Source organism: Lissotriton helveticus, chromosome 8 (assembly GCF_964261635.1).
Source record: "Lissotriton helveticus chromosome 8, aLisHel1.1, whole genome shotgun sequence".
In the NCBI taxonomy this organism is placed as follows: domain Eukaryota; kingdom Metazoa; phylum Chordata; class Amphibia; order Caudata; family Salamandridae; genus Lissotriton; species Lissotriton helveticus.
Window position 1 is genome coordinate 533,582,055 of NC_136069.1, and position 25,211 is coordinate 533,607,265.

A 25,211-nucleotide genomic window follows, 5' to 3' on the forward strand; every position below is an offset into this window, starting at 1 on the left:
TTATAATGCACTTAGGAGTATATGGTATGGCTATATCATAGAACAGCTATTCGGAGATATTTCCGAAAGCTGCAGAGAGGCTTAGCTCATTCTAGGGCACCCTCTCACACAAAACCAAACACTCTGCCTTCAGGATTGTCCCTGCCATAGGAGTGACTTATAGGTTACTATGTGTCTATATGTAAAGGTAGGTATACTATATCTAAGTAAGGGGTGCTTACACCACCTTACCCAGGCTGCAAGTGCAGACCTGTGGTGTCAGTTTGGAAGGCTAACCAGGTGTGGCACAATACATACTTCAGTCCCTGGTAGGCCTCTAGGGTACCTATGCCTAAGGTAGAATATACAGGGACTCACAAACGTGACCCAATAGCCAATCTGGTATGTACCTAAAGTACATGATATCAATTTAGAGAGAGAACAGCTAGGCTGTGGTCCTGTTTAGCAGGGCCACAGCCATACTAAAGTCGAAAAACCAGTGAAACACAGCAAACAGTGGGGGTAACCATAGGAAGCAGACCCTACTCTCCTACATCTCCCACTCTACTCAAGCCCGATACTGGCAACCTCCAGTGAGTCACAGTGGCAGCTCAGGTGGAGGGTGACAATGTGGGGGCCTACAGGACTGGCCGAGATGACCCACTTAGTGGCCCTCACCCCACCTTGGGCCCTACCTGCGGACTGCCTCTATGTCCACAGCACGATGCCGATGACATTGGCTGCGGAGACCTCCAGGGAGAGATGGGGTACGCTCAGAGTCGCACAGTAAGGCTTGTTGGACTGCCAGGGGCAGGATCTGTTGAGCTTTATTTATAAGCGGTGCAATTCAACATCCAGGGAAAGAGGTTGCAGATGTGTCAGCCTGTTCTGCTCCAAGGAACATAGGTTATCATTCCAAATAAAAAACAGGTCATCTATGTACCGTACATAGAGTTTTAAATGGCTCATCCAGTTGGCATTTTTGTAGATGTGACAAAGTTCGAAGTTACCCATATAAAGATTTGCGTACGTCGGTGCCGCACAATTGCCCATGGCCATCCCGGACATCTGGAGGTACCACTTGTCATCAAACTTAAAGTAACTGTGATATTGAGTGTATATCATCAGTTCCAATATGAAAGGTTTCAAAGACTCATCCATCTCTGCTGAAAGTAAAGCCTGCTCTATGGCATTGATCCCTCCATCGTGGGGAATCGAAACATCGTGGATTTATAGGCTTCAATCTCAAAAACCACATGGTCTTAACGACCGCACAGAACTCAGTTGTTACCTGTAAAGATTTACTCATTCATAGCTTTGCCCTGACATTCTGCTGTTGTTGAATTTTATTTTTGCATTGATTCTGTAGTTTTTTAAGCCTTCTTAAAATGGCCGCCGTTATCACCATGCTAGTTCATCATTCACTCCTTTCATGTATAGTCCTTTGTCGATTTCCGTCATTATTTTCACACATTAATCACACACTTCCCCGCCGAGCTCACACAGCCGACCCCGACTCGTTGCATGCTGCACGACCCGGTATTGAAGTAAGTACCTACACCTTCCAACCAGCGCGGCAGTCCATGCCACGCTAGCACCTGCCTTTTCACGCTGTTTCCGAAATATCAGGCATGTTTGTTCAGCCGGCATTTTCACACGGCTTAGAACGCTGTGGCACTGCATGTATGTTTTTCCGCTCAAATGCAAACGCACGCTTTTATTTAAACAGCACCTCAGTGAATATCACCCTTCTACTAATTAGCCCGTTACAGTCACTCTTGCACGTTTTATGATTTAATCTTAAGAAGCACGCTGTTCACCCGCCAATAGAAGACTCTAACCCTCACGTATCAGTATATATTTTTTTCACCGGTTTTTTTCACCGGTCATTTTCAATTTGGGCTGCACGCGGTCGTTTTAACCACACTGACATGTAAATAAGTGCACATTTTTCGTGAAGGCTTTTTTCTTGACTCTGTTTTCTGTTGCATCTTTTGTAGAGCTCCTTGACAAAGGACAGAACCCGCAGTGCCGTGGAGCCTCGGTTGGCCTGGGATAGCCGGCCTCTCTCGGGGGGCCGGTGCGTAGAGCCGCTCGCTTGGGGACCGGAGCGCGGACGGAAGGGGGCCGCCTCCATCGCCCTTAGTGCACCGCATGTTCGTGGGGCACCCGGTGCTAAATCATTCGTAGACGACCTGATTCTGGGTCAGGGTTTCGTAAGTAGCAGAGCAGCTACCTCGCTGCGATCTATTGAAAGTCATCCTCTGAGCCAAGCGTCCGAAATGCATTGGAGCACTGTATAATACCATGACCTTAACGTCATTTCTTCAACTCATATGAAAAAAATATGAACTTTATGGAATAAACCTCGTTTGAAAAATCATCTTTTACTTGTTGAACATTTAATTGGAACTCCATGGCACAGGGTGCCTGAGACCAAACCAGTGTGCCCCACACAGGGATGTGCCTACACTGCTGTAGCACACTTCACGCGTAGTCACCCCAAATATCCCCACCAATACTGGGTATCTTCCTCCTCAAAAACAGGAGGAGTTGTAATATTAACTAATGCCAGATTGGTAAACACACACCTTCGGGTCCTAAAAGACACTGACGGTCGTTATCGAAGACTCCAGGCACACTTCGGTACACAACTCCTAACCCTACTTAACATTTACGCACCCAATCAGAGACAAGAGGCCTTCCTGAGATCTATTTTGAGGACCACCTCCCCTCTCCAGACTTCAATATAGTGTGAAATCCAGACTTGGATCACAGCACGGCTACCTACCAAGGCACAGGGGATATGTAGGTGGCCCTTAAGGGGGAAATCACAGACCTAGGCCTCGTGGATGCCTGGAGAAATTATCACCAGACTACTGCGACTATTCTTTCTTCTCACATGTCCACCACTCATATTCACGCATTGACCATTGCTTCATCTCCCACTCCCTGATTTGAACACTGGAAACCGCTTCTATCTTAGATGTATCCACATCTGATCACGCCCAAGTGACTGTGACATTCTGTGTCCTGTGTGAAGACCTGACACTCCCCTCCGCTGGCGCCTTCCACCCCACATATTGCGGGACCCAGTGGATGTAGCTGAGATTTGCCAAGAGATCTTAGCCTTCTTCCAGACGAATACCCCCATGAACTATCTGAGCACATACGATGGGACGCTTTTAAAGCAACTATTTGGGGAGTGATCTCATCCATCACCATTGCCCTTTCTCGTGAAGCACGCCTGGTTTAAACTAACTTAGCTAAAGATATTAATGCCCTAGAACGCACAGACCATAAAACTCCCCCAAATCAACACATAAAAATGCCTGGCCATGTTGAGGGGACAATTAAGGCTCCATCGAACCAACAGAGCGGAGCAAACACTCAGGACACTTATTCAGAAATTCTTTGCAGGGGGGGACAAGGTCGGATCATTGATTGCACATAGACTTCGGGCTCAATGCAACAAAGCTCATATCTCTAAAACTAAACTCTAAGACAAATGATGGGCTACGACGGAGCCAGACAAAGGGCAAGCTTTCTCCAACTTTTATAATAAACTCTATACTGCCGCTACTCGTATGCAGGAAGAAACTGCCACTTTCCTTAGAGCATGCCCTTGGGACCTCATTAGCCCACAAAATTCTGAACTCTTAGATGAGTCAATTACCTTGGACGAGCTACACGGAGCATTAAAACAAATCCCGATCAGTAAAACACTGGGGAGTGACGGCCTCACAGTGAGCTTTTACCACATTTTCCTTCCCCAGATTTAGGCACATCTCCCTCACCTCTTTAACACTTTATCTGAAGAGTCGGGCCTCTCCCCTACGCAGTCCGAAGCGGAAGTGGTCCTCCTTCCCAAACCCGGTAAGGACCATTCTCTCTGCACCTCCTACCGCCCCATCGCCCTACTTAACACAGAGGCCAAAATCTATACTAAGATACTGGCAACCCGTCTTGAGCCCTACCTCCCTGGTCTGATAGATCCGGACCAAGTGGGGTTCATCCGACACGACACTGATAACATCCACTTCTTTGCCCACATCAGCCCAAAGAAGGGATATTCCAGCCTGTCTGGTGTCCATCGAAGTAGAGACTGGCACGGTTTACGCGTAGTGCCTTGGTCTGGCAATGATCTCTAAATTAATGGTCTCCTGTAGTGCGGATTCATATCAGCGGTCAACGTACACCTCTCCTCTCTGTGTTCGGGAGCACCAGACAGGGATGTCAGCTTTCCCCCCTCCTCTTTGATCTTGCTGTGGAATCTCTGGCTATTGCCATACCACAGTCAGTGGACATAGTGAGTATACCCTTTGGAGGCCAGGACCACAATGTGTCTCCTACTCACGACGGCTACTAACTCCCTACTGGCATTAGCTACCCTCCATCACTCCTTCAAACTTGCCTCAGGCTTTTAAGATCAACATGACCAAGTCCCATACCCTAAACCTCACCCTTCCCAGTGAGGACCTTCAACGGCTCCAATCCCTTACCCTGTTGCAATGGACTGGTAAGTCAATCCGATACCTAGGCCTTGAATTGACTCCTTCACTCTCCACCTGGACTCAGGCCAATTGAGCGGGGTGTCGGCAGGAAATACAGAAAGAAATAGGATGCTGGAAAAAACTATCTCCCTTGGATGGACAGCCTTAACGCGGTCAAAATGATATTCCTTCCCCAAAAATGTTACCTATTCCAAACCCTGCCCACACCTATTCCCCAAACAGACATTCAGGACCTTCAGCGCGACCTAACCTCCTTCATATGGGGTAAGGGCCGCCCCTGATATTCAAATAAACTGCTTATGATGCCCCAATATTGTGGCGGCTTGCTTGCCCTAATCTCCTGGACTACTATCGGGCCTCCCACCTCTGGTATCTTTCAGAATGGGTGGTTCGCAAGATCGAGAAACACTGGTTCCACATGGTCCGGGCAGTTGCATGCAAGCCCCTGTGGGACCTGGCCTGGCTCCCTAAAATGGCGCGGCCCCATAGGGCTAACATAGCAACCCCCAGAAAAATAGTCCTGAATACTTGGGACAAAATTTTGATCAAGAGGCCTCACATCATTTCCCTCCCGCCCATTGCGCGGAACCCTGTGTTCCCACCAGCACTACAACTGTATGCATGCCAATCCTGGCGGCAGGGAGATTGCCGCATAATTCAAGACCTTTTTGAAGGGCGACAAATTGAAATCCTTTTAAAAATACAGAACATCCTTCCATGTTACGGAAGCAGATAGACTACAATACTATCAGCTTTGCCACTGGCTCCTTGCCCGCAACTATATCCCAGGAGCCCCAGAACACTCACTCCCTTCAAAACCTTGGTCCGAGGGTATGAGGGCACTCAGGGCTTAATCCTGCGTACATACAAGGTGTTGCAACCCTCTAAACCTACCCAGCTACATGTCAGAAGCAATGGGCGGAGGACACCGGGTAAGAGGTGACCTCCAATGATTGGGAACAATTATAGTGAGACATCCCCAGAAACTACAGGAGCATACCGCAACGCGAATCAGCATATAAATTATTGACAAGTCAGTATTAAACCCCCGCACAACTCCAGAAAATGCTCCCTTCCCTTTCCCCCCCTCTGCTGGAGATGCCAGCATTTGGGGAACTGTCCCCCAGAGCAATATTTTGGAAGGAGGTTCTAAGCCACATCACGGACACAGAAGGCTTTCCTATACAATATTCCCCCATAATAACTCTTTTGGGTATCAGACCGAGTCACTTGGCGGCTATGACACACTCTGATTGGCGCATCATTGCGCAGATGTTAGTGGCAGCAAGACAATCCATTGCGCTTCAATGGAAGAGCACTTCGCCTCCTCCAATCTCCATATGGCTCCAACATCTTTGGCACGTCATGGCACTGGAGCTACTGACCCACACAGATACCAAATTGACCTGCATCTGGCAACTCCTAAACCACCACCTTTACAATAAAGAAAATAAATTCCCCTTACGCCCAAATTACGCGCCCTCCAACTCTTGAGGATTCCCTCTTGCCTTACTCTTGAGACACTCATTGACCAGGCCCACTGACACATGGAACAGACAGCAGCCCCCCCCGAGACTATTTATAGTCAACACAACACAAATACCTTGGCATCCGCCCTCCCTCTAGTCTACCTCCCTTTAGGGCAATTCCCCTAATACATCGTTTTTTGTTCTCATGGGTTCTCTAGTTCAGACACCTGAGAAGTCTATATACCAGGGGCTCCTAAGGGTTCCCCTGTCTCCCAAGGGTTCCCCTGTCTCCCTGGGGCTCCTCGGTCACCTCACCCTATTGTATCTTACAATGAGTGCCGAAACATGCATCAGATGTTTTGTACTTTATATTTGTAACGTTTTTCATTGTTTTAACTCATAAGTAATGTGTGAAAGCTGATCGTTTTATGCTGATAATTTTGCATTGACTGTCTGATGCTATCTACACTCACATTGCCTTCTAAGGGATTTAAGTTGCATACGATGCTGCTTGCTTCTTTTACCAAAAGTTTCAATAAACAGATTTTACAAAAATTAAAGGGGAAGGTTATTCAGAACAGGGAGGGTTAATCAGAACAATATATGAAGTAAGACACAGCCACTAGCCAGCCCTTCACTGTGGATCTACCAGACATTCATGTGTAAGGGACAATGTAAATTGCAGTACGTCAGAAGGAAAGATTTATAGGGATCGATGCCGCCCAACTACCACCACTAAGCAAACTTAGTCCAGTGACGTGCATAGACTGATATGTTTGAAGGATTCCTGGAGTCAATTCAATTCAATTCATTAACTTTATTCGGTTTTCTTCAGTTTACAAAGACCATAAAAGTACATAGATAAAAACATATTAGTTAAAAAGAGGAGAACGTATAAAATATCCTTGTCATCGGATGTTAAAATAGAGGTATAAAAAAACTATCTAAATAAATTGACAAAGTCAGACTAACATGTACATATATACATATATATAAAGTGCAGTGCTATGGCTAGAAAATAGAGGACTTAGCACGTGATCTTTCAAACAACATAAGGAATAAATCTTAACCTAGACAATCGTATCCTGTATGTCGCAACAGTGCTACTCCAAGTTTTTCCTATGCCTAATGCAGAGTCTCAAAAAATGTGCAATATTTTTAGTCATACACTCTGCATCCAAAAATTCTAGGGCAAGAAAAGCCGGTCGGCAATATCTGATGCCTAGAATCCTTAGATTAGGAGTTATTCAGCGAGTCCTAAATTCCTTGTAAAATTTACAAAACAGCACAACGTGTAGAGATGACTGCACAGAATGGTCGTCACAGGGGCAAGTTAACAATGATTTCACCCAATCGTTCATTTTTGGGAAGAATATTAGATGGTGAAAGATGTTCAGTCTGAACCGGGTCAAGACAAACCTATCGTAACTACTTAAATCCTGGACTTCATCAGGAAGACACATGTATTCGGATTGGCTTCCAAACAATCTCCATGCATGCAGCCGCAGAGTTTTGGGATTGAGATGGACAGCCTGACCACTATTCTGCAAGACCAGGTCTGCTCTGCATGGACGAGGACGAGGTACCCAAGTAGGGAGTGCCAACAGATTGGTGCACCAGATCCTCCACTCCCAACCTGGGTAGATTGCAATCCCCTGTGTACGATCTAACAGTCCCTTCCACAGCACTTATGATTGTGCAGACTGTTAGCAACAAAATATCAAATATACCCTTAAAGCGCTCCAATGGCGTCAAGTAGACAGTAGGATCAAATGCAACAGATTCCAAACCATTTACGCAGGCAGAGCTCTGGAAGCTGAAAGCCCCACACTGTTGGACAACCAAAGCCCTAAATCAAGGTCTGAAACAAATATAAGCGGTTCTAAGAAACACGTTAAAGCTTATACATTTTGACTTACTTTCTCCTGAACTCCACACAGAGCAGAGACCCTCACAGAAAAACACTGGACATTGTTCCCCATCCCATTTAACTGGAATGTATTTTGGACATCTCTTTCAGTTGTCCTAAGTCACCAAAACCGTGATGCATATACTTAACAAAACCTCTGAATGAATGCAGACTGAAAAAAAGCATTACAAAATAAATGTAACCAAACAAAAGGCTGAGGGATACCACTTAAGATCATGACAATGCTAACTAAACAAACAGAAACGCCATATGTTGCTCTAATGTAAAATGTGTAAGACAAAATAAATCACAAACATTTTATGAGGGGGCACAGTCGACCCACAAGGAAGATAAACGTTTCTGTATAAAGCTATGTGATGCCTGCAGCTTACCACATTTTGTGCCGGGGTGCAGCATCGTGATACCGGACCGCTGTCTTATTTCCTGATATCAACATTGCCAGGCAATAATGTAAATGCAGAACGTGTCCATACCAAAGAGGGACTCCACCTCCTTCTTATGCTCCTGGGCATGTACCACCTGCTCTGAGACCTTTAGTCTACAAGAAAAATGTATCAGCCGCCTTAATAGCGAAAGGCAGTGCCCCAAGAGATGACATTATAAATGCACCGTCACAGCTTGGAGGAAAGACCAGCCCTACTAAATGCACACTTAATATGCCTGTAGACCCACTTGATCTCGGTCTGTGACACACGTCCTTTACAAGGGAATCAGCAACAAAGCCATAACTGCTGTGTGGCAGTAAGTCATCTCAGATGTACAGGATGCCTTTGATGTAGCTTTGTTAGTAAAAGGAGCCGTGCATTCGCGGCCCTGCGATCTGACAAAGGGGGCTCTTCGATCATCTCACACTCTGATAATTACAGCCTCCAAACTTGGTGGTCACGTTTGGAAAATTCCGGGCCAAAATGGCCATTTCTACGACAGGAACAGCCATATGCTGCTCTTGTCCTCAAGCTTCCCCAATCCAGATTTTTTTTTCTGCGAATAATAATTTACTTAACTTCGGTAACGCTCCTTCGAGTAGAGACTCTATCTATCCCTACCTTCCTCACCTATTGAATACTTCCGCCAGAAGTCTTGAGACTGGATTCAGAAAATTTTCAGCAGTACTCCTGTGCGCCTGTAGGTGGCACTGGCTGATCTGTATCAACATGGTTCTACACCAGATATGATATGCACAGAGGCTATATAGGCCCTACCCGTGCGGACTGACATCGGTTGCTTTCTTGACACTTCTGCGCCCATGGACGCGGACCCAAACATATTGGTCATGACTAGTTTCCAGATTCCTAATTTGAAATCTTTTTTTATGAAAATACCAGTTCATGGAATGCGGAGGGGGGAGAATCGGTGAGGAATCTGCAGTTAGAGTCTCTACTATAGCGTTACCAGAGGGAAGTTATTTATTTTTCTGAATTCTAACTACAGATTTCTCACCTTTTGAAAAAAGACCCAAGCAATACCTCCTAGGTAGAGGTTCCGTGAAATGGCCTACACCATTGTTGAGATGAAGGGTAGTTACCGATCCACGTCATTTTGCGCAGAAAAAAATTAATCGAGGTCAGCACATCAGGGTGGGGCCTTTATAGGTCCATGTCATCACATCTAGCGCAGAACGGCGTTGAATCAGAGCCATCAGCATTACCAGTCAGTTCACAGGGCTAATGCTGAAAATGTCCAGATCCAGTTTAACAACTGAACAAATATTAAAATGGTGAGTTAAAGGAATCTAAGTTTAGAAGTCTCTATCAGAATGGCCTTGTGCTGCTTCTGGCATTGATTCAGTTCTGGACTGGAATGGAGATCTTTCTTTTCCAGTGTGAAACCCATACAACCCACCTGCTGGCAGATCAGATGCCTCTGCAATTTCACATGACTTCTGAGAACATCACTTTCAGGGCTATTCGAAACTCAAATGTTGCATAGTTCAAATTCTTCAACACTGTCAGAATGCTAAACAGGGTTTGCTGGCAAGATAAAGTGGGATCACAAACGTTATTTCCCCTGTCCACATGCACAGGTTCCTTGCTCATTGTCCTGGCTGAGACACTTTTATTTTGGTGGAAGAAACCACTGGAAACGTATCCATGGAAAGTAAGTCTATTTACACAGCTATTTTCTTCCTTTCACGACAGGACTGACTTTGAAGAGAAGAGGATGGATGTGGCTAACTGACCCACCCGTAAATAGAGGGAAGAACTGTGCAATGTCCACAGACGTAATATTGATTTGGAGGGACAAAGCAGGCTGAAAAACATATGGTGTATGGGTTCTCTCATACCACCCATTTAAAGTAGATGAAAATAGATTAGGCCCCACCACTTAATTTTTTGATAGCATATGCGAAATGTTTACAAAATGTTAACAATAAGAATGCTCCACACCCCTTCATTGACCGGTTCTTAAAAAATCAGATAATCTGCCAAGCAACCACTGCTTTAAAGCAACACGGGCCACAACATGGGCACACAGTTCGCTTTACAGTGGATTTTTCACAAGATAAACATTTTAGGAATTAAATGGCACCGGGTAGTCTGTCAACTATTTCACCAATTTGAAATTCACTGCATTCTATTGAAACTTAACTTGCTACAATGTCCTTCACAATGGAACAGAAAGTTAGGCCATAATATGACCGATGTCATATGTTTAATACACTTATGGAAACTTCAGACATGGATAATTCATAATACCTCAAATGCCGACCCTCAGAAGGTGCTGCATCCTTCTCAAAAAGTTGCAGTTCCTAGGCTGTTTGACCCCACATACATGTGCCAAATTATCTCACAGTGGTAGTCGCTATGCGTCAAAAGATGCTAAGTGTGCCTCCTTTGCTACATTTTCCACCAGATATCCAGAGTTTAGAAGCCATGTTGTTTCAGGTGATGACTGGAATCTGATGCTGAGTACGTTTTGTAACTGGTTGGGAAACATATGCTGCCAATTATAGACTGGACTATACTGAAAGATGAAATGGGAGACCATGTTCTGATAGATTCCTGGATATTAGCTCACCTAAGTGAAATTGCTTCTCGTGTCTATGGCACATGAACAAAAATGTATTTCTTCTTGATCTGAGCCTCTCTCCTACCTACCTCCTTCCTCTTCTTTCGGAAACTGGAAGATTAAATTAGGTTAGACTCCTGTGTTCCTGGATCTTGATTTGCATCATGGCACACCATCTGTGAAAAGATCTTTCTTGTGTTTTCTAATCTATATAAACACAGATTCCTCATGTTCTGAATACCCCCAGCTGCCAGAATTGATGTGTAGATTGCTTTAAGTATTGCTCCTGCGTTCCAGTGGGTGGTGTCTTGAGGCTCCACGTTCATTTAGTTTCGCTCCGGAGGTGACCCTGGAGTTACATATATGCACCACTCTTACACTCTGATTTCAGTTTCTTTCTTGATTTTGTCAGTAGCTCTGGACATAGAGCTTAATATCTGATTAGATGTAACAGTGTGCAGAGAACTGAAATGGGACCTTTTGATAAAAGAATAAAATAATCCATTCCACAGAATGGGGGGGTGGTAGGGTGGTGTGGAATCAGATTTTAAATAAGAGTATTGACCAGAAAAAGTGTTACCAAAGGTAGGTAAGAATCTGATTCGTCATCTAGTGAATAGAAAGCAAAGCAGTATCTCCCAAGGTGGTGGGCATGTGGAATGGATCAAACCAAATAATCCTGATTAACTGAACAGGCAAAGTGCCCTTACCTTACCTTCTCAATGGCCCCTTTAAAAAAAATGACTTGCACCTCCTTCAACAGGATGGACAGATGTTCCTCTGAAAGCCACTCTGATATGGGTGGAAGATGCAACGGGTCAGAAAGGAATATCAGGGCACTGTCCCACTGAATGATCCGAAGGACTCATCTGTCGGATGTGATCTTTTGTCACTCGTATTGGAAATGTCTGGTCCTGCCTCCGATAGGGAGGTTGTGCGCAACTTAAGGCAAACTAAACATGTATGCAAGCTGAAGCTGCAGAGTTGGAGGACTCGGAAGATCTGTGCCTACAGTCTGACAGGCCCCAGAGTAATCTGACCAGAGGCCCATGTAGTCCCTTAAGGCCCAAAAACCTGCCAGTGGGAACCAGAAGAGTACCAAAGAAGCACAACATGGCCTTCCTAAAGTCCTCAATCTACTGCAGCGTCACCAATGACCTAGTAACTCTGGGTGCATCTTGACTCACTGCAGAATTGGTTCCTTGATGGGAGATCGGGAGCAAGCCTAAATGGCATGTTGATGCCCTCGCATCTTCACTCAGGATAGAGAGTGGCAGGGTGGAGCAAAGTCCTACTAGGCCTAGAGGTGCTTCTGTTTTTACTTATACTTTAACTGACAGTGAAGAGGGCCTCAAGAGCAGGAACAAGTATGCGCTCTAAGCTGCGAGCGGGACTAACATAAATTCTTCATATGTTCAGCGCCTCACAGCTTTGCTTCGAGGTCTGTGATCTCCTTTGGGGTCATGAACGGGGCATTCTTCACATGTCTTAGAGTGCTGCCCTGAGCCAAAACACCAAAGAGAGACTTCCCGCAACTCTGCCAACTCTGGGAGGGACATTGTTTGCAGGTTATCAACCTTCAAGTCATTATATTCGGTGAATTCATAATCGTCTTTACGTTCTGCAAGTGCATTGGAGCCGGGCCAAACAATTCTTCCAACCAGGCAAATCTCTGTGGTTTATAAACGTAATCTGCCAAGGAATCATCAAGATTTTACTTTCTCATTCTCCATCTAGATAACTATGTTTGATTTTGAACAGTGTGTTGCAGCCCCCTCCAAGGGTATTATTTCTGTCAGCACCAAAGTTGGCTGTGACCAAATGGAAGAACTGCACCTTGGCAAGCTCCCATGACTTCTTAGGAGTCTGTTTCCATCAATAAGCAGAGTTTACAGGTTTCACATTAAAGCTGTCTGAGTCAAACCTGCAGAATCTGGTTCACCCTTGGGGAGTAGCCGAGAGCACACAGAATCTGCCCTGAACCAATTGAGCATTGGCAGCCAAAGTAGCCAGGACTGAAACTAATCTTTTCAATGTGGTTTTTTCTGACAAGGAAGTGTCCCGCCCAGGTATCGGAGAACAGCACTGAGACTTCAAATGAGCCCATTACCTGAAAGAAGAAAAGGATTTCTCCTTCCTGTGTAGTTTTCTGTGGGTAATTATTTTAGGATGTAATTCCCTGGCAAGAATTGTACCTGAAGACGAAGGGGATTGCTTTGATGTAAGCCTTCAGCCTTTTTAAAAATAACTTGGCCTTCTGCCCCCTGGTGGCTAAGTGCAAGAGTCGCAGCCACAACATCATGTTTCAAGCCTAAACATCACATGCAGATGTCACATGGGTCTGGCAGTTATATTTTCTTGCAGCGTCTGACAGAGGGCTTAAACTCTGAGAATTCCTGAGGAGACATTTGACCTGGTCGCTGTTAAAATACTGAGAAATGTTGTTAGTGAAGCACAAATTGCTCCAGACCATTGCAGATGAGGTGGGAGAAAAACAAAAATTGATGTATCACTGGTTGGTGCCAAATATACGGAAATGTAATCATGTTCTACAGACAGCTCTGGAGACCTATTGTTGGGGAAAGGTTCTCTTTAGCATGTCTTGGGGTGATATTAAGGAAAGTAAACTATCTCTGGCAAAACACAGCCATCAGAAATATTTAATTTCTCAATTTTAGTTTGTGTCTGTGGAATAATTCTGGAATAACAGTAGGAGGGACGTTTTCCAAATAGCTCATTGATATTTTAAAGGTGTCTTGTCATTGAATGATCTCCTATGTGATGGTTAAATTACACTCTGGGGGACTTAAATATCTGAATTTGGTCTAGAAGTCTTGAAGCAAATGAAATATATCAAATTAGTGCTTTGTTTCAAAATGTGTCTGGGTCCTGCACCATATGCCCTGTGGGCATCTCTGGATCTTTCCATCTTGATGGAATTATTGCAACAATGTGTGGGATCTAGATCTTTGAAGGGTTCCCAAAGCACACATGGCTACTTGGGGTCTAACACTGACAAACGTAATTGTCTTCGACATTTCAAGAAGGATGGACAGACCTATCAAAAATGCAAGATAAGGGCTTATTTAGAGATTGGTAGATCCATAAAAGCTGTCAAAAAGCGGCAAATGTCTTGTCTGCCCCCTTTACAGTGCATCAAGTTTCTATGCATTCTAAATATGGTACATGGAAAATTAGCCACATTTCTGCTTTCGTCCTGCATCTACCAAACTATATATACACAGTCATGTCTTTATTTCTTCAAAGTACTGTTCCATTGGTTAGGGACTTTCAGTCAGCAGGGTTCTGCTTGCACTTACTCTGCTGAATGATATTATAACAAGGCCTGTGGCTTGGTTCACGTCTTCTCATTATGTTAATAAACTGTTTGTTTTCGTACGGGTCTGAAAGCTGATCCACCATAATAAACAAGAGGGGAGAGGACTTCCAGCTCTTAAACTCCATAGTCATTCTCCGTTGCTTGTTCAACAACAATATGACAAATCACACCATTACCCTTAGAAAGTGGAGGTTTACCAAAGCCCTGAAACATTCAGAAATGATGTGCTATGAGTCTTAGGATAAAAACATGCTTTTAAATGCGTGTGTGTGTTAGTGTGTGCAAGTGTGAATGTGAGTATGCAAGCATGTGTGAGAGAAATTGAAGGTGTGTAATGTCACTTCCACTACCCCTGGCATTTGTTTGTGAATTGACGCTTATGGTACTCCTCCATTTCCATGTCTGTAGACTTCACTGCCTTTCTTTATTATCCTCCCTACTTGGCCTGTCTTGTGGTTATGTTCTTTGTCAAGTTACTCTATACCTATTGTAGAAACGTTTGGGTCCTTTGAACATGTGGGAATGATTTTCTTGAAAATATATAATTAAATCATTGCTTTTATGTCCAATGTGGAAAAAATGTCAATAAAAAAAACTGATTAAAAGAAAAACCTTGCATTAAATATCCCCATAAATAGTTTGGGTCCTCAACCACTCCTGGTAAAAAAAAAAAAAAAAAAGAAACGGCTATTTGAGTGTTGGACATTCATTTAGCCTATAAACCAGTCACCAAAGTGGCCGGTAACCACAATGAAAGATATTTTCAGTACTAGTCTGAAAAAAAGGCCAAAGTATTGAAGTCAGTGAGACAGATGCACAATGGTGGAATTACTGGGACCGAAACTTTGAAGATTATAACGCAAGTTAATCATAAATCCATGTCTGCAACAATGTTCTTTCGCAAACAGCATTTACACTGTGATACACTTCAATTCCCCACTAGAAATCTAGCTTCAAACCAAAGTTGAAGAATTTCTATGGGACTCTCCACAGAGTTCTATACACGTAAACACTTGTCGCAAACAAATAATCGCTTTTCTTCTCCAGTTGCGTGTGGGTAGGAATAAAGTGAGAGTAAGTGTTCTTCTTTGGGCCAGGAGTTCTGTGGCGGGTTTATTTTTTAGATCCGTTCACTTACAATTTCATATGACAGGTGGAACACTGCTGGTGCACAAGTCATGACCACTTTCCATCCTTTGTCTTTGGTAAATATCTGAATCATTAAGAAACTACACCTGACTACTGAGGACTACAACCTTCTGCTTTCATACATTAGAAGACCACTGTGAGGAGACTGGTCTACTCACGTTCATCGATGCCCAAATTACCATACGTTAAATGTTTGTCAGATTTGAACACATACAAGCACACTTTTCAGATATCCTTACCTTAATCTGAATGCATTTGTGATGGAACAGCCTTTGTGATATTTTAATACAATGACATTCTGTAAACCAGGACCATTAACTTTAAACTTGCGATAGCAAAGACTCAAGGCCACACTGCAGCACGGCCTCACTGGCACAGTTTTGCTACTGGTTACCATCGAATACAGAGTATGCTAAGGCGGCTGTAGCAGTGAGATCTGCAGCTTTATAATTTGTTTTAACAATGTTGCTTAATTAAATGCCTTCTCTTACTGGTTACACTGCAATATTGTTATTTGAACTGTTTGTCGATATGCCTACCTGAATCATGGACTCCGTCAACTGCGTTTCATCTATTTCCAATATCATTCTTTTGATTTCCTCATAAGGCATTCGGAAAGAACCCAGAAAAATGGCTGAAAAGAGAGGGGGGACAAGAGAAAAGTGAGCACACACACACGTTCCTCTCTATTCTTTGGCAGCCAGTGCATATCCAAGGTCCTCCTTTATTGCGGCAACATTGCTCTGTCTAATCTTTCAACATGGAAAAGCTCAATAGGGACTTGCGACAGACTTCCATCACGGGAAAAATCACTTGAAGAGTACTAACATTAAAGGAACAACCACAGAAAAATCACTGAAGAGTACTAACATTAAAGGAACAACCACAGAAAAATCACTGAAGAGTACTAACATTAAAGGAGCCATCCGGAGACTCCTGCGCGGCTACTGCTTGCAACTATTTATTACAGTGGGCAGCATGCTGCGACTAGCTACTATTACAGTAAACTTCATTTGATAATGCTCCTACTGGAATTCATTTTTAGACCAGTGGCTCTTAACCTGGGGTCCGCAACGCCTACTTAGGGTTTCCCTGACTGTTTTGAAAACTTAATATGATTAACAAGTTAATAAAGAATGTGTGCATAAAAAGCAGAACATACTCTGTAAATGTATGAACAGCACACATAACCGAGTATGGGAGATTGGTGGTGTCAAGCTAAGCACTGGTACGCATCAACAAAAAGAGAGCAAAAGAGACATGTGGTGCCAGGTTCTAGGTATAGCTTTGTCTTACAGGTCCATAGAGCTGTAGGATGAGCCTCAGCGAGCACACTTTCTGTTCATTCATCATTCATTTTGTCTTCTGTTTGTTTAGTATAACTATATTGTAACTAGTCCTGATTTGATGTGACCCACTTTTGTTTCTTATCCCATTACTACTGCTTAGCATCCTTCAACCAAACTTGCACATGTAGTACTTCTCCGCTTTTCACTATGTATAAGCCCTATTGTTTCCCCTTGCTCCTTTTGTTTACAAAAACATGAATACATTTCTTTGAAATAAAAAAGGAAAAAAAAACATTTTGCCAATAAAAATTTCGATATTTGTATTTTACGGCGTTGTGTATCTGGTTGATCTATACTTATGTGTTTTTGTGTCTTGTTTTGAGATTCATACTACTTCGGCCGAGGTCCCCTGCTTCCAGTTGTGATTTGGGGGAGGACCTGGGGAAGGGGACGGGTCTCCTGGGGTGGCACAGAAGTCAAAAGGTTATTAAACATTGTTCTACACCAAGAAAAAACATGACCCTTTACTCCAATCAGAACAACCCTGCTTTAAGAAAGAGTTACTACGAGCAGAACGTAAATCAGCAACACTTAATCTTGGAAAGCTGTAACATACAATCTCTAATCTGGCCCTTGAATCCCTCTCAATGCTATCACTTGAAAGCCCCTATATCAGTTGGGGGTGGCCCCGCCCTCGGTCTCGCCAGGGTATTAAATGGGAAACTAAAATGTTTCATGTTTTAATTTCTTCCTTAAATTGAAAGAAATGGTATAAAAAATCCGCCCTGTCTCGCACCTGTGCACTGCATACTGCCCCAACTGTCACCGTATGTATTGCATTTTACAAAAATCCAGTTGCGAGGCACAAATTTGCTTACCTATTAAGTAATTGCTGTAAAAAAATAACGGAAGGCAAGCTTACCCTATAATATTATTGGGATTTAAAGTGAATTCCATAATGGCTACATAATGGTCTGAACGAAAAAATAACGTTTGCTAACTGGTATCTAAGGGGCTATAAAGCTGAAAACCCCTATCCTTCCAACATCAGGCCTGGGTCAGATGTCCTATAGTGCTAAAAGTGAAAAAATGTGTTTGGCCCAGCTGTAGTCATTAAGCAAAGGAGGAACTCCTTATTTTTAATTTTTTATTTTGAAGTTTTGTATAGCGCTAGCTGGACCCGAGGGTATCAGAGCGCTTCACAACAAGTACAGTTATGAACAATTTTTTGGCAAAGACAAGAAAAAAAAGAAAAAAAACACAAATCAGCAATTTACCAACTCAAGAGCATTATGGATAGAGTTACAATACGGAACTTCAGGCTGAGGAGTTTCAAGAAGAGGAGTTAGTTGCCCTTCCCAAAGTCACATGTGGATTTCTTGCTACGATCGAGAGCGCTCTAGGAAGGGGGCTTTGAGTAATAGCTTGAATTTCGGGAAGGAGGTGGTCGTTCTGATGTGGGGGGGATGGAGTTCCAGATCTTAGATGCATTTCCCGCGAATGATTTATTTGCGGTTTTGTGTTTCAGTGATTTCAGTGGGATGAGTAGAAGCGTGTTGGAACTTCTGAGGTTCCTGGACTGACCGGCCCTTTTGAGTTTGGCGGCCAGATATTCTGGTTTACCTGTGTGCAGGGCTTTGTGCTTGAGACAGGCTGTACGGAAGCTGGCTCGTTGATCAATAGGGAGCCACTTAAGTTCCTTGAGTGCCGGAGAAATGTGTCGTATTTCTTAGTTCCTGTGACCATTCTTGATGCAGCGTTGAGGGTAGAGGTCAGGGGACCTAGGTGGGATTTTGCTGTTCCGGTCAGGGCTGCGATTTCATAGTCAATTCTGGAGAGCACCAGTGCCTGGGTGGCCTGTTTAAGATCTTTCGGGGGGAGGAAGGGTTTTATTTTGTATAGCAGTTTCAAATTTAGGAACGCACTGTTGGCGGCTTTTGAGATGTGTTTTTTCATGCCCAGTTAGGGTCGAGGGTAATACCTGGGGATTTCACAGAGTCATTTGGCGCAAGGGCACCATTGAGTACGTCTATGGCTTTGAGCCATTCTTCGATTTGAGGGTTTTCATCTCTATTAGAGACAAGGAGAACTTCTGTTTTCTCTTGGTTGAGTTTAAGGTGGTTCACTGAGAGCCAATGTTGAACCTGTTTGAGCGTGACATTTAATCTGTGTATGTCTTTGATCGAGGTGGTTTCCAGATAAAGTTGTGTGTCGTCCGCATAGAAATGGAAGGGGATGTTGGAGTTCTATAAAAGTGTGGTAAGGGGTTCCATGCAGATGTTGAAAAGTTGTGGAGAGAGTACTGACCCTTGTGGAATTCCTCTGCTGACGGGAAGGGGGTCGGACTCAAAATAATTGATTTTTATTCTTTGCGTGCGGTTGTGAAGAAAAGAGGAGAACCATTTTAGTACCGTCATTTCAATGCCCACTCTCTCATGGAGGACTTTGAGGAGCAGGGTGTGATCAACAGTGTCAAACGCGGCCGATAAATCAAGGAGAATGGGAAGGCTACATTGGTCTGTGTCAAGTGACATGTGAAGATCGTCTAAGACATTTAAGATAGCGGTTTCGGTGCTGCAACCCTTTCTGAATCCTGATTGGTGTGGGTGTAGTATCTTGATATTCTCCAGGTGTTGGGTTAGCTGTGGAAGAACACATCTTTCTAGAGTTTTGGACAGAAGAGGAAGGTTTGATACCGGTCTAAAGTTGTTCATGTCCTCAGTGTGTAGGCCAGGTTTTTTTTAGTAGCGGCATGACTTGCCCTACTTTAAGGCAGTCTGGAATGGTTCCCGTGCTCAGTGAGCTATTGATGATCTTGCACCAAATTGGGCTAGGGTAAGCTTTAGGTCTTTAGCCAGGCACACCCTGGGCACACCCGTGTGGTGTTCCATCTTTTGCTGGGCACAGAGGAAACAATAATGAGGTGGATACAAGAACTTTGCGTGGGAATGGGTCACATGTTGGAGAATGGCAGGAAATGGGAATTCAGGTAAAGTCATGGATAAGGTTTGGAGTGCATCAGGGTATTTTTCCTCCAATTATACTAGATAAAGTCAACCAGATGGATAAAAAATGGGATCCCAGTTAAGTCTCCTGAGTTGGGGTAGGGGTGTCTTTATGATGAATGGGGGCACCCTGTGACAGTGTCATTACATGAAGCATTATAGGTTTATAAAGCCTCAACAGCAATGTGGACTAGAGGCAAATGGGATGAACAGTGCGAAACACAAAGGTTCAAGGCAGAGTGGACCAGGGCTTCTGTGCAAAAGACAACAGGGAATGCACAATTTATGCTTACTCAATTCATATTTCTGCCCTGAATATATTTAACACCTGCATTGCTCTTCCTGAGCACTGTCATTCATTAAATGTTATGTCTGTAGAATCAGACTGCAGTTTCTGTAGCTCAAGGTGAGGAAGTTTCTAGGTCGGGCCTTCCCTTTTTTTTGTCCCCAATTACTGTTTCAGAAAAGCTGATACTAGCCATGGTCATAAAAGTCACACTTGTGCCTATGCCGTGGGTGCTCCTGCTTGAAGACAGCTCCAGTACTACATTCAGTGAGAAGTGCCATTTTACACAAAGACTGTGCCTGGAGAGAAGCTTGAGGAGGATACCTGAAAGAGAACCAAACCGGTTCTGAAGTCTGTCGCAGTGGGCCAACAGCCCTGTCAGGAAAATGTGTATAAAAGTGGGACACAAAAAACGCTCCACTTTGTTCTAATCAGAAGTACTTCATGTTCAAGGAAGGGGATGCTCCACTGAATACTTGAACACCTGCTATGCTACCTTGGCAACAGTCTGCCTCACAGCTAATTTCGTTGATGTGAGGGGTCATCACCGAAAGTCACTACTTTCAGCTGTAGAAACACAGGATCTGTCCGAAGAAGCCTCATAGCCAGCCTTCATGCTGAGAAAGGATTGTGCCTAGCTCTGCAGGAGGGGTACAAAAGGGGGTGGTGATGGACGGAGCATCTGAACCAATCAAACACTCACACCCAGTCAAAAGATCTGGGTTTAATCCATCACCATTCTTTAGCCCACTCCGCCACCCCAGTTCAGACATGGCTATATGCAAATCAGTCTGACACTGTGCCTCATGGGAACAGTCCAGCCCGAACTGCCAAGCCATGCCTTCCCTGGACCGGAAACAAGCTTCCGAGGACCGGTTTCTGGCATTCCAGCTGTCTTCAGCCCGGCTTGCTTGAATCCAGTGGCAAAGTGAGCAAGGGACTCACGTCTGAGCATACCCTGCCACACTTATGGCGGCCAAAAGCGGTACAAAAGGGGGTGGTGATGGACGGAGCATCTGAATCAATCAAACACTCGCACCCAGTCAAATGATCTGGGTTTAATCCATCACCGTTCTTTGGCCCACTCTGCCACCCCAATTCAGACATGGCTATATGCAAATCAGTCTGACCCTGTGCCTCATGGGAACAGTCTAGCTCTGCAGGAGGACCAGCTGTCCAAGAAAGAGCTGCTCAGCATTTTCCCGGTAGGAGTACCACTAAGAGGAAGTGCCAAACTTGAGAAAGCGAGCTAAGAGCAAGAGGGGGTTGTCTCGTCTCTCTGTGTGGTATTGTTACAACTGCACTTAAGACCGTACCAGATAGCTGAACTTCAGGCCTGATTGGCAGTGCCTCCTTATGTCTCCTTCCAGACAAGTTGGTCCTTCGCACAAAGGCAGCATTTCTTCCCAAGGTAGCCAGGTCATTGTAGGAAACCAACACTGTCATATGCACCGCCTCACCCTTCAAAGGAAGAAAAGCTACAACACTGCCTTGATCCTATGAGGGCTTTCAAGTTTTTAATATCGAGAGAACTAGGTAAGTACGACAAAGCCAAAAGTTGTTCATTGGTTTCTCTGGAGCAAATAAAGGAAAGCGGTACAGAATAGGGCCATCTTTAGACGGATTGTCCTATGTGTTAACATCTGCTAACAGCTCAGAGGCAACGCCCAGAAGGCCTATGTACCCATTCTACCAGAGCAAAGGCTGCTACTACAACACTAGCGCACAGTGTGCCAGTCTTGGTCACCTGTCAGGCTGCTACATGGGTGTCCAGCCAGGTTAGAACTCTTTTACAGTCCTACCATAAAGGAGGTACCGCTTTGGAATCTATTTCTTCGGTAACATATTTTCGGAGACTATCTAATGACAGATTCCTCACCTATTTTCCCACCTCCTTTTTCTGTAAAATGGACTTTTGCAGGGCATAGGTAATAAAATACCAATATTTAAATTCCACACATGATCTATTACTGATTTCTGGAGATTCACATCTGTTGGCACGGATAGGGTACCGAAAGAAACTGACACCAGAACGTGCAGGTGGTCTATTTGTATTGGCCAAGATGTCATCGCTGGATGAGGTGCAGCGGCACAATGCGATGCTGTACGACACCACCTGATGGCAGTGGAGGGCACTGCTATGTAAAAGTTTCCAGATCAAGTCTGACACCTGGATAAGGAATCTGCGGTGAGAAGTCTCTATCAGAAAAAAACACTTTAAACTTTGTACTGAATTGTATAATCCAGATCCAAGAGAACTTTGAAGGTTGGAGGCAGGCGACCCCGGTGGCAGAGGGTTCGTGCATGCAGTCAGGAGCAGCACTGATTTACTGTGTGTCATCGTAGCGCCCTGCTGACAGAGCAGTGGCACTGCTTTTTAAATTGTTATACTTTGCTATGCTATACTTCTGTTTTAACCTTTGCTGAAAATCAACAGGAGATTAACTTCACTTATTTTTCCAGGGCTCGGTGGTGTGCGGGCGCCATCTTACATTGGGCTGGTCAGGCGACCTAGCTCGGCGCCACACCCCCGCGCTCCGCCCCTATTTAAATGTCCCCTATGAGGAAGCGCAGCGGGCGCGACGAAGGCGCGCCGAAGTCGAGCCTAAGTCTAGCCCGTCTGCGCCTGTCCGCGGCCGGACGGGGCTAGGGGCGCGTCCTCACGCCCTTCCAATCTCCTATTCTTCTGAGGATCTAAAAGCCATACAGGGCCATTGGTCTCTACCTGATTCCATCATTTGTCATCTTTCTTCTCTCGGTCTTGCTTCTTCATCTCTTCAGTTTCCTCCCTCTCAGTCGACATCCTCGACGCTGCCCTTCTCTCACTCTAGTCCTTCATCCTCTCTCCCTCCTTTGTCTATCATCTTGCTCAACACCAGGGCAGCGGTTAGACACTATCAGGAACTGTTCGTTCTGCTTGATTCTCACAAGCCTGACATACTATTCTTAACCGAAACCTGGTTCTGTGAGTCCTCTCTGCCCCCTCTTCTGGCTGCTGTCCCTCCTTCTTACGTGGCCCTCCGTGCAGACCGCCTAGCGGGCAAGACAGGGGGCAGCGTGGCTCTTATTGCCCGGTCTGAGTACAATTTTCAACTTCTTCCCTCTCCTCTCATTACCTCCACTGAACATCTCGTGGTTCGCTCTCTTACTTTCTCTCCCCCGCTTACCTGTCTACTAATGTATCGCCCGCCCCAGTCTTCACACTCGTTTATGCCAGCCCTGCAGGACTTACTGGCCACGTTGGCAGTCAATTACGCCTCAGTCCTAGTGTTAGGCGATTTTAACTATTGGCCCACGGACCCCCTCGAGTGTACTTCTTCCAAACAGTTCACAGAATCACTTCAATCCCTGAACTTTGTCTCTCACATACAAGTTCCGACACACTCACACGGACATGTGTTAGACCAGGTTTGGTCTCTCAATATTTCTGTTTCCTCCGTGTCTGTGTCCCCATGTCCCTGGTCAGATCATGCCCTAATCTCCTTTTCCCTCCACCTCAACCCTGTAACTAAGGTCCCGCTTGCCAAAACACCTGGGCGCGGAACTGGAACCATGTCGACCTCCCTTCGTTATCTTCTTCTCTCCTGAACTCTTCACCTAATTTGGCAGGCCTATCCTCTTCATCTCAAGCCACAGCCATCAACACCTGGCTCGCTGGAGGCTGCGACTTGGTAGCCCCCCTACGTCGGATTTCAACTAGATGGACTAAGGAGTCAAATCGGTGGTTCAGTGAAGATCTGAAAGAAAAAAAGCTGACCCTTCGGCGGGCTGAGAGGCAATGGAGAAGGGACTATTGTCCTTTATTGAAAACACACTATACCACACTTTTAAGCGACTACAAAAAAGCCATACCAGACGCCAAAACTGCCTATTTTTCAGCAACAATTCTGGTGGCTGAGAATAAATCTAGGGAGATTTTCACAATTATTCACGACCTAGCCTTTTCCGACAGGGCTACACTCAAACCCCCTCCCACCCAGCCCTTATGTGATTCGTTGAATTCCTATTTTTCGGAAAAAATTATTAACATCAAGGCCAATATTCCATCCCCTTCTTTGACTTTTGTTGAACCCCTTCCTCCTACTGTCCAGTGCTGCCTTTCCTCGATCCCCCCTCTCACCGAAGAAGTGTTCTTGGCAATACTTCCTAAGGTAAAATCAGGCTCCCCGGCAGATATTTGCCCTGCCCGTATTCTTCAACAGATTTACTCCGTTTGCACCCGACTCCCGATCACCTTTCTCAACAGTTCCCTTGCTCAGGGGGTTGTGATCCCAGCACTCAAATCTGCTACAATAGTGCCTATTCTGAAGAAGCCTGGTGCAGATCCATCCGCCCCAGTCAACTATCGCCCTATTTCACTGTTGCCCTATTTGGGCAAGGTGCTTGAGCGCCATGTAACATCGGCACTCAGCGCCCATGTAGAAGCAAATGGGGGCCTGGCGTCTTGTCAGGCGGGCTTCCGGCCTAGGCACTCCACTGAGTCCGTCGTGGTGTCGGTCCTGGACAACCTCAGGGAGGGCATGGACCAAAACAAACACCAGGCCCTGGTGCTCCTCGATCTCTCCGCCGCTTTTGACACGGTGGACCATTCCATCTTGCTTACACGTGTCAGAGCGGCGGGAATCGGGGGCTCAGCCCTGGTTTGGCTGTCGTCCTTCCTGAGGGACCGCACCCAGGCGGTCCGGTTGGGGGATTTCTCGGCCACCCCACTTAAGGTCACGTGTGGTGTTCCCCAGGGTTCTTCTCTTTCTCCTCTTTTGTTCAATCTTTATATCTATCCCCTAATTTTTGCACTCCAGCAGCTGGAGGTCACCGTATATAACTATGCGGATGACCTCCAGCTCATCTTCAACCTCTCTTCATCTTCTCATTCTATTTCGAACTTTCAGGCTATTATGATTTTTATCAGGGACTGGATGAACCACAACCATCTGAAGCTGAACCCGGATAAAACTGAGTTGGTTCTCACGGGTGGTTCTTCCAGTCCCTGGAACTCTTTATTTTGGCCCTCTTCCTTTGGTCCCCCTCCCACTCCCTCTCCCATAGTTAAGACTTTAGGCATTAAAATGAATAATCATCTCACTTTACACTCACAAATTAGCTCTGTTGTCTCTTCTTGCTTTCTCACTCTCCGCACTATTCGCACTGTCTCCCGTTTCTTTTCTCCCCTGGCACTAAAACTGATTATGTCCGCCCTGGTGATCTCCCGGCTGGACTACGCCAATGCCCTATACAACGGCA

At 45.0% G+C, this 25,211-nt stretch overlaps 1 protein-coding gene across 1 annotated transcript in view; it reads right to left on the minus strand.

Moving 5' to 3' along the window:
- Nucleotides 1-25,211, minus strand: part of DIAPH3 (diaphanous related formin 3) — a 2,176,287-nt gene that overhangs the window by 970,898 nt on the left and 1,180,178 nt on the right. The window contains exon 19 of the mRNA XM_078657410.1: nt 15,930-16,024. Coding sequence (XP_078513536.1) covers nt 15,930-16,024 — 95 coding nt within the window. The remainder of the gene's footprint in view (nt 1-15,929; nt 16,025-25,211) is intronic.